Source organism: Rhamphochromis sp. 'chilingali', assembly GCF_963969265.1.
Source record: "Rhamphochromis sp. 'chilingali' genome assembly, chromosome: 14".
NCBI lineage: Eukaryota > Metazoa > Chordata > Actinopteri > Cichliformes > Cichlidae > Rhamphochromis > Rhamphochromis sp. 'chilingali'.
Genome location: NC_137941.1, coordinates 774,718 through 783,984, shown reverse-complemented (window position 1 = coordinate 783,984; position 9,267 = coordinate 774,718). Strand labels below are relative to the sequence as shown.

The 9,267-nt window shown below is 49.8% G+C and overlaps 1 protein-coding gene and 1 long non-coding RNA gene across 4 annotated transcripts in view; one reads left to right on the top strand and one right to left on the bottom strand.

Annotated features, from left to right (window-relative positions):
* The first annotated feature begins 2,134 nt into the window (after positions 1-2,134).
* Positions 2,135-4,811, top strand: LOC308409960. Its single transcript, XR_013974094.1, has 3 exons — positions 2,135-2,202; positions 3,452-3,544; positions 4,418-4,811. It is a non-coding gene; the product is annotated as an uncharacterized lncRNA (long non-coding RNA).
* Positions 3,551-9,267, bottom strand: part of LOC308409958 (uncharacterized protein) — a 14,753-nt gene continuing 9,036 nt past the window's right edge. For all 3 annotated transcript variants that reach the window (XR_013974092.1, XR_013974093.1, XM_080902954.1), the window contains exons 2-3: positions 7,105-9,267; positions 3,551-4,247 (exon numbers count right to left, since the gene is read on the bottom strand). The exon at positions 7,105-9,267 is cut by the window's right edge and continues 120 nt beyond it. Coding sequence is in view for 1 of the 3 variants with exons in the window: in XM_080902954.1 (XP_080759080.1) it covers positions 9,131-9,267 (137 nt within the window). In the remaining 2 variants the exon portion in view is untranslated. The remainder of the gene's footprint in view (positions 4,248-7,104) is intronic.

Genomic DNA, 9,267 nt, shown 5'->3' with positions numbered 1-9,267 from the left:
CGAAACGGAACCGTAACACTTCTCAACGTTTTCACCGACACTTACTTTTTACAGTGTGCAGTCACGTGGGCAGGTGGCAGCTTTAGGGGGCAGGGGGGTTCGGACTCGCGGTGTGTTCAAGCTGAGGCTCGGGTCAGTCTGTGGTTGAAGTCATTATGACAGTGGGCCTCATAAGGAAGGAAGGCAGGAGTGTGTGTGTGATGCTGTGAGGACCTGTTCACACACTCGTGGTGACAGAAACACACTGAAGCACAAAACATGCAGTTCCTCTGACGTCCAGTAGGGGAAGCAGCGAGCCCGTCCCCGTAGACTCCCATGTTAAAGCTTCCCAGCAGATAAGCATGTTTGCAGCACTGTTTGGTCCCTGTATTTAACTGATAACACAGCGAGCGATGACGAGTGATGGCTAAGGCCTGCTTAGAGACGTAGAAGCTACGCGGGTGCATGAGGCTCACCCACAGTGCTTTGCAGCTCTGGCTGCATGTCTCTACAACGCTGCATGAGCGGGATGGTGTTTGACTCTTCAAGAAACAAGGCCTCCAATTCAGGAGGAACAAAGCAGTCTCCACTCGACACTGGACTCCATGACTCGTGTGTGTGTTCCTGTGTGCTTTCACTGCTCTCTGAGTGTGTTTGGGATCATCGGCGTGCTGAAAAATGAAGCTGCTGCCAGTCAGATGTTTCCAGATGTTCCTGCGTGGTGGATCAGACTCTGTAATTCATCAGTTTAAGATCTCCAACAGCACTGACTGACCTGAAACCATGACACAGCCTCCACCGTGCTTCACAGATGGCTGCAGACGCTCACTGCTGGACCTCCTCCTGACCTCCTCGTACACACTGACCATGATGTGGATCCATCTCTCCATCACACCTGTTCCTCTGACCTTCAGTCCAGTTCTGGTGTCATTTTCAGCCTCAGTCTGTCCTCCTGTTTCCCTTCATTAAGAATGTCTTCATGACAGCATTTCTGAGGAGGTTTCAGTGAACTGTGGACCGTCGCTCAGGTGCTGTGTCAGGTCTGTGATGGATTTGACCAGTAAGTGTTTAAAGTTACTGGTTTTCAGGGGTGTCAAACTCAAATACAAAGTGGGCCAAAATTGAAAACTGGAACAAAATCGTGGGCTAACATTGATATTTATTGAAAAAAAACCTTCCTCCAGATATATGAATGAATCTTTTCTTATGGACTGAATATGGAACAAGCAAAGCTTAATACTAAACAACATATATATTAGCTGTATAATACCAGTAGTCCAGCTCTAATAGTAATTTGGTATGGCTTCGCGGGCCAGAGTTTGACACCTATGTTTTAGAGCATGTGCAGCGCCATCTTGTGCCAGTGCATTGTGTGACGTCACCCTCTGCCTAGTTTGGATGTTGAACTGGACAGAGAGTCAGAGAGAGGCGGCCTCATGGAGGAAGCTCATGTTGAGCCTGACGAAGAGTTTTGGGAGAGTGGCGCTGAGAGCGATGATGCAGATGTAGAAGTAACTGTCTCTCAGGATCAAAACAGCATCGCGTTCATTCATGAGCTGGGGAAGCTAATCAACAACTGACAATGAGGAAATAATGTGTGTTACAGTTGCTCCCAGAAGAAATGGTAAAAACAGCAACAGTAACAGACGAAACTCCAAACAACACATTATGTTACAGGTTTTAATATTAATGAGTCAGTGTCAGTTGTTGCTTTGTCCTGTTCTCATTGTATGACGAATTATGATGGCTGTTTGGTAGCCGTTTGCATACTATGCACTCTCTCTCTCTCTCCATATGTGTGTGTGTGGGGGGGAGGGGGGGGGCAGAGGGAGTGTTCGCCCAGGGCGCCAAACAGGCTAGGACCGCCACTGCACAGAAATACTTACTGAAGTACATTAAAGCTGCACTTCAGTAAGTATTTGAGTACATGTACTCAGTTACAATCTGTCTGACCCCTCTGAACACCATCGTTGACCTGACAGCATCGTGGGTTACAGTCAGATTCAGTGTTGGACGATCCAGGAGCACAGATCACTCAGAAGGAGGATCTGAGCTTGTTGCAGCGACAGTGAAGGCTCCTCCCCCTCCTCAGAGGGAGGGGCTATCAGAGGAGACTTGTTATTGAGGAAGAGCTCAGATATCAGCTGAGCGTTAACACACACGGACCAGGACAGCAGCTCCTGACACCGCGCATCTGAAGGATGGTGTGACTGATCATCAGCGGTGAGTCCGACAGACTCTGGCTCAGGTCTGAACCCGAGACCAGGCTTCTCACTTCCGGGTTACCTGCGGCTCTGTCAGGGTTACTCCAGGGATTAGATCGAGCCCACAGTTGAGGGCCTGGCTCTGGCTAAACTCTGGATTAACCCCGAGAGCCAAACCTGCGGCTGAGAGACAGCCCAGATTAACTCCCACCTTTAAAGATAATCTCGGTCTAATCTGAGTGCAGATGGTAAACAGCGCTGATTTGGTCTCACCTGGATTCACGTGCCAGACTTTGAACTGGTGTAAAGGAGCTTCCGGAGCGCCTGAACACAGCGACAGTCTTTCTTCAGCGATCAGTGAAAATTAAAGAAAGAAATAAGTAATGAAAAGATGACTTAAAACCAAACCTGTCAGCGTGAACCGTGTAACGTGTCGTTTCTTTAGTTCCGTGTGTGTGGAGACATTTTTCACTGTGTTGGTTTCTCGTGTGTGGCCGCTGCGGCTCTTTACATTATGAACGATGGTCTCTGTTTGCTTCAGCATGTTCATTGATGCCGACCGGAAGCTAAACAGGATTTCATAATAATAATGATAATAGAAGCTGGGATTATTTTAGCTGTCAGATTAAGGAGCAGTGGCTGGGACCCACATTCATTCTCTGGATTCCTCTGAAGCCAAACCGGCCGAGCGAGACGGTCACGAGCCTGCATCCGGTTTCAGACTCTGACACCATCATCGCGGGGTTCCCACAGCCGGAGCTCCAGATGCAAACGAGCCCGTTAAGCCTGAACCATCAGATAATTACCACAAGATAAGATAAGGACTCTTTACTGTCATTGCACAGTCAGGCATAGTACAGCAGTACAATGGAAAAACTCCCCCGTCGGCACTACGTACAACACCACGCAGTAACTTAAGTTAGTAATAAAATGTAGAATAAGTGTATTGCACACTGTTATTACTGCACTTTGTTATAAATATCAATATTATTATTGTTGTTACCCCCCAAAAAGTGCCAATCAGGTCAGCTTCTGACAAAGACATGAACAGACTGTTAATTTGCATTTATGAGATGTAATCAGCATTTCCTGCACCGGCAGGATAATTCAGGGTTAGGGGTCAAACTCGGGGACGGTGTGGCGGTGTCAGAGCCTGCTGGCTCAGATATGATTTCAGTTAAGTCTGATCCTAAGTCCCGATGTTCTCGGGGAATGGGACTCACGGTGGGTCCGTTAACTCACTCGAGTTCATGTCGTTCTGTTTGCAGCCTGTCGGTACGTGGCGAGGAAGATCCGGGCTGCGGCGCGAGGAGAGGAGCAGCCGGAGAAGCCGAGCACCGCGGGATGCAAGCAGGCTAAATGTGAGTGTGGTCAGTGTCCTCCAGTGATGTATCGGTGTCAGTCGACCTCAGAGGACAAAGAGGTGACGCTCAGGTTCGGTCAGAGATCCTCTGCAGACTCGCCTCAGACTCTGTTTACTGTGAGAAAGCGGCGCTCAGAGCTGCAGCTGCGGTGAGAAGGATGTGGTGAAGCTCTCGCAGCTGTTTTAGACTGTCCTCTTTTCTCCACGCCGCCGTGGCCAACGAGGCGCCTCTGCAGCGCTGACAGAGGAAATCAAGAGAGCCTGGTGAGAGCGTTCGCACAGAAACTTCACCACAGAAACAGAAACACTCTGGGCAGCTCACCTGAACAGAAGCTGTATTTAAACCCTGCGGTGCGCCTCACTGCAGAGGAAACCCCGTCTGCGCTCACAGACGCTCTTTGGTGCGTCATGTGGACGTTTGAGGTTTGGACCAGCAGCTCCAGTCCTGCAGTCCTCGCCGCTCCGTGTCTACGTGACACGACTCCCAGAGGGGCAACCTGTGTGGGGAGCTTCGACTCCACTTCAGCAGAACCGCGACCTTTGACCTGCAGACACAAAGAAACGCCTGTTTCTGTGCTGTGGAGCTGCAGAACCGACACTCGGCGCTTTTGTGAGTCTGATGGCGACTGAGCAGCAGAATCACCGGGACCCAGAGACAAACGGTCCAGCACAGGAGCAGAGCTGGACTCACCTGAGCACACCTGTGTGAGGAGAACAGAGACATCAGAGCTCCGACTGCGTGAAGCTGGAGGAGCTTCAGGCTGACGTTTTTACAGAATAAAAGCCTCTAAAGTTAGAACAGTGTCAGACAGGAAGTTCTTCCATTTTAAATAAACTCTTTCCTGTTCTCCATCTCTCTCTGTCTCCGCAGCTCGCAAGGGCGACAGGATGAGCCGCGAACCCGCCCTGATGACCCCGCCCACAGAGCAGGACGTCGACGTGCTGCCGAAGGAGAACTGCGGGTCCTGAAAGTAAGCCGAGAGCTGGAGGGCAGGGAGGTCCAAAAAGCATCCCAATCAGACGCCGTGCCAAATCAGACGCTGACTCTGACCTCGACCTCTTCCTGCTTCCGGCTCTCGGCGCTCTTTCGGCTCCTCCTTCCTCACGTCTCGGAGCGTCAGCAGAGAGGATGAAAGGCTGCTCACCAATTCCCCGCTCGAGGACCTGAGCAGCCCTGATGACCGTGGCGGTCTCTGCTGACGGCGCTCTCACGCCGACCGCGCTTCTTTCTGTTGTTGCTTTAATAAAAACCGTTTTAAACCTGAGCCGAGTCTTTGTGTCCCAGTGAGACGCCGCACAAACAAACAGCAGCTGGCACAGCGAACCTTCACGATGCAGCTACTCTAGCTTCACAAGCTTTACAGCAACGGTGGCAAACATACGGCCCGTGGGCCAGAAGCGTCCACCCAGAGGGTCCAACCACTGCTTATTTCCATCAAGTCAGGAAGAAAGATAAATATTACATTGAAAAATTCAGTTATTTAATGTAAAGAAAGAAAAGTCTCTTTGTCTTTATAATAAAACAGTAAAATCTGTGAGGTTGTGTTTAAAGGTCGATGAAATCCTCACGAGCAGCTGAACGTCGTTCTTTGTTGTGTGATGGTTTTACAGGACCACGAACACGACGAGCATCGGTCTCGTGACTCAACCCCCAAACTGTCATATACAGATTTCAGGTGTCAGCCTGTTAAAGGTGGTTGCCATGGATTTGTGTCCCACAGTGGCTGATGGACACAGATGGACTCCACAGCTCAGCCGTGCGCTCCTCACGGCCCTCCTGCTCCATCAGCCGCGGGCGTTTGCTGATGCTTTGGGTACGTCTGGAGCTCTGAGAGGATTCTCAGTCTAAGGGTCAGAGGTCATCGGTAACAGAGAGACATGCATGTGTGGGTAATCGGCTGTGGATCTATCACCATGAAAACTGAACATCATGAAACTCAAACAGTAAATCCTGATCTGACTCCTCCCACTTCAAAGCTCTTCACTGTCCCTCAGAGAGGAGGCGTGAACCTCCCTCCACTCTGAGGCCCGCTTCAGGTGGACGCTCTGAAAACTCGCACCTGCACAGCAGCTTTAATGATGAGCAGGTAAAGCGACAGGCGAGGAGGGCAGTCACATGACAGCCTGTAACCAGTGAGCACGAAGACAGGAAGGGTCCGCCCCCCTCACTGACAGGTGTAGGTGACATCATCAATCTGTCAGTTTTATGTCGTGTGTGTGTGTGTGTGTGTGTGTGTGCGCGCCATGTTTAGGCATCTTCAGGTTAAGAGCCTTGGTGTCATCCAGGCCATTCTACTTCCATCTACGTAACATTAACAGATTGCTTCCTTCTCTCTCCACCCAGTCTACGTCCATTCTTGTCCACAGTCTTGTTACCTCCTGTATCGACTACTGCAACTCTCTTTTGCATGGTTTCCCCCAAAAATCCCTCCATCAGCTTCAGCTGGTTCAGAACTCTGCTGCTCACATTACCACCAGAACCCCTCCTACCAGCACATCACCTGTTCTTCAGGAACTTCACTGGCTCCCTGTGAAAATCCAGATAATATTCAAACTTCTTCTGCTCACCTTCAAGGCCATTCATAACCTCGCTCCTCCTTACCTTGCTGACCTGTTAACCACCACCTGTTCTGCCCGTTCACTTCGATCTTCTTCTTCCATCCAGCTTGCTGTACCTTCCTTCTGCCTCACCACCGTGGGAAGCAGAGCTTTCAGCTGCTCTGCTCCCAGAAATAAGAAACACTGGTTCTCTCCCAGTTTAAATCCCAACTCAAAACTCATCTGTTCAAATCTGCATATTCACTGTGACTCCACTGTTTGTTAATGTTATCTTTACTAAGTGTTTTATCCTATTGTAAAGTGTCCTGGGGTGACTTGAAAGGCGCTCATAAATAAAATTTATCTTTGTGAGGACCAAAAATTGGCATCCTACTATACTTGTGGGGACCCGCAGTCCTGGGGACAAAGGGTCGTCCACATGAATTTGAAGGTTTTAGTGTCGGGGTCAGGTTAGGGTTATGTCAATGAGATGTCCTCACTAGCATATGAAAACGAGTACGTGTGTGTGTCAGTTCTGAACTCACTTCCGTTGCTGGATGCGTGAGGCGCCTCCGAACAATCAGGAGGAAGCAGATTCAAATCACATCAGGGCGGAGTTTTTGTCACAGGAGGACATGTTTGGTCTCCATGGTGATGGGTCTGCTGACAGGATGCTGCAGCGTCCATGTTTGTGTGTTTGATGAGCTCCGAGCTCACGGCTGGGATCATTAACTCGGCGTCACAGCCTCAGCGTTCATGTTTTTAATTATTAAAAAACACGTTTTGGAGAATACAGAGCTCGGCGCGCACACACACACACACGCACGCACGTACCCACACGCACGCACGTACCCACACGCACGCACGCACACACACGCACGCACGTACCCACACGCACGCACACGTACAACCATCAGCACGGCGACAGGACACAGTCTGTGTGAAACACTCATGTTTTCCTGAAATGCTGCTTTAGTCTTTTTACAGCTCAGTACTGTTGAGCCACCGTCATTTCCTTACCTTTGATCCACATCCCCCTGAAGGTCTGTAAAAGGTCTTCTTTGGACACTGGCTGCTCTTACACTCAGGTTCAGTCCAGTCTTTGTACCCGAGGAAGGTTTTTTATTAAGGGTCTGAACTCTGACCTACAACTCATTCAAGCATCAAAGGCTCCTAACAAAAAGATGAACCAGAGCCGTGTCAACACATAACAGACATGAACACAGAACCAGCCCATCCACAGCAGGTAAACAAGGAGGACCTTCAGCTGATCATCTGCTGTTCACTGAAGCCTCCTCAGAAATGCTCTGAGTAAGGACGTCTGTGAGGAAGACATCCTTACTGAAGGCAAACAGATGAGTCCAGATCACAGCTGTGTGCACTCACTGCTCACTTACGCAGCACACAGTGGGGACATGTTCACAGAGACTTGTGGGGATGATGTGGACGCTTGCTGATGTGTTCTTATTCTGTGTTTTGAAAAGACACGATTATTCCTTCCAGGTGAGTTAGAGCTCATCCTAAGATTAAACCATGAGTGACTGAATCTGTAGGAATCCTGTTTTTAAACACGTACGCCGTCTGACCTCGCCGTGCTGCTGAGGAACACCAAGCCTGGTCCAGAGTGAGAACCACAGCAGCATCCAGACTGTGAGCCAGCTGATGTTCAGTTCATTCAGCCGCAAACATAACGAGCACATTGGCATCGAGCGGGGGTCACGTGGAAAAGCCTTCTGCTCCGTAAGAAGCAGTAAGTCTCATGGAAATCTGCTGTGTTTCTTTCCAGCCACAGCACGTAGCAGCCATGACTCAGTACTTGCTGAGGTGTCCTGTCTGCAGCCGAGCATAGCTACGTCTAAAGATACGACTCGTGACTTTAGGAAAAGCACTCGCACACATGAAGTCAGTCTTATTACAGGTCAGACTGTGGAGCTTAACGCCCACCAGCCACGCTCATGTCTCGCACAGCTTTCTCGCTTCCATGTTGACAAAACCATGATGGTTTATTTTATCACCCTGTCATTTTTCTTTGGTGTCACAGTTTGGATATTTATCGGTAAAGAAAAGAAACTCAGTCCAACGGGCCGACAGAGGAACCACAGCAGGCAGGTGCAGCTGGTCCGTTTCAGTTTTTCCTTCTGGTCCCAAAACGTAAAACAGCACGTTTAAAAATGGCTTTGTTGTAGCCGCCGTTACTGAGACGGACGAATGAACGTTGTGTTTGTGTGTAGCTGTACTGAGAGTGTGTATGTGAGGATTCACAGCTGCAGAACAAAGCTACCTCCATGTAGAAATAAAGTAACCTGAGGCTGAAAATGACACCAGAACTGGACTGAAGGTCAGAGGAACAGGTGTGATGGAGAGATGGATCCACATCATGGTCAGTGTGCACGAGGAGGTCAGGAGGAGGTCCAGCAGTGAGAGTCTGCAGCCATCTGTGAAGCACGGTGGAGGCTGTGTCATGGTTTCAGGTTCTTTGATAAACTGATGAATTACAGAGTCTGATCCACCACGCAGGAACATCTGGAAACATCTGACTGGCAGCAGCTTCATTTTTCAGCATCATAGTGATGCCAAACACAAAGCACACATCAGTGATGGATGCGCCTCCTCAGAGCTCAGCTCCACTGAAGCAGTGTGGGATCATCCTGACAGAGAACACAAGCAAAGGCAGAAACATCTGAGGAAGAGCTTTGACTGTCCTTCAGGAAGCCTGGAGAACAGTTCCTGAAGATCCTCACAGAAACTGCAGCCTCGTATTTTTACCTGCTGACGCTCCATGAACATGTCAGCACACGGAGCTCCACTGAACACAAACACAGAGATCCAACAAACCACTGAAGTAAGGTCTTTGATTTTGTGACGCGTCTGGCAGGTGGTTGCACCATGTTGGTGTTCACTGATTGGCTGGTTTCTCCAGCCTGTGCTGAGCTTCACGTCTCGCCTGCAGAGGCCTCTGATCCATCCAGCTGCAGGAAACTGAAAACAACGTTTCAGACAGAAAAACTCGACGGCCTGAATCGAGCACGGGGACCGACTCCATCACCTACACCTGCTCCTCCACCTTGTTGGGGTCCACGTCAGCGGCCGGTACCACCTGCATGGGCTTGCAGCAGCCGTTGCAGATGTACTTGAGGAAGCAGAGGTACGCACTGCCGGACATGATCACCGTGATGATGATGA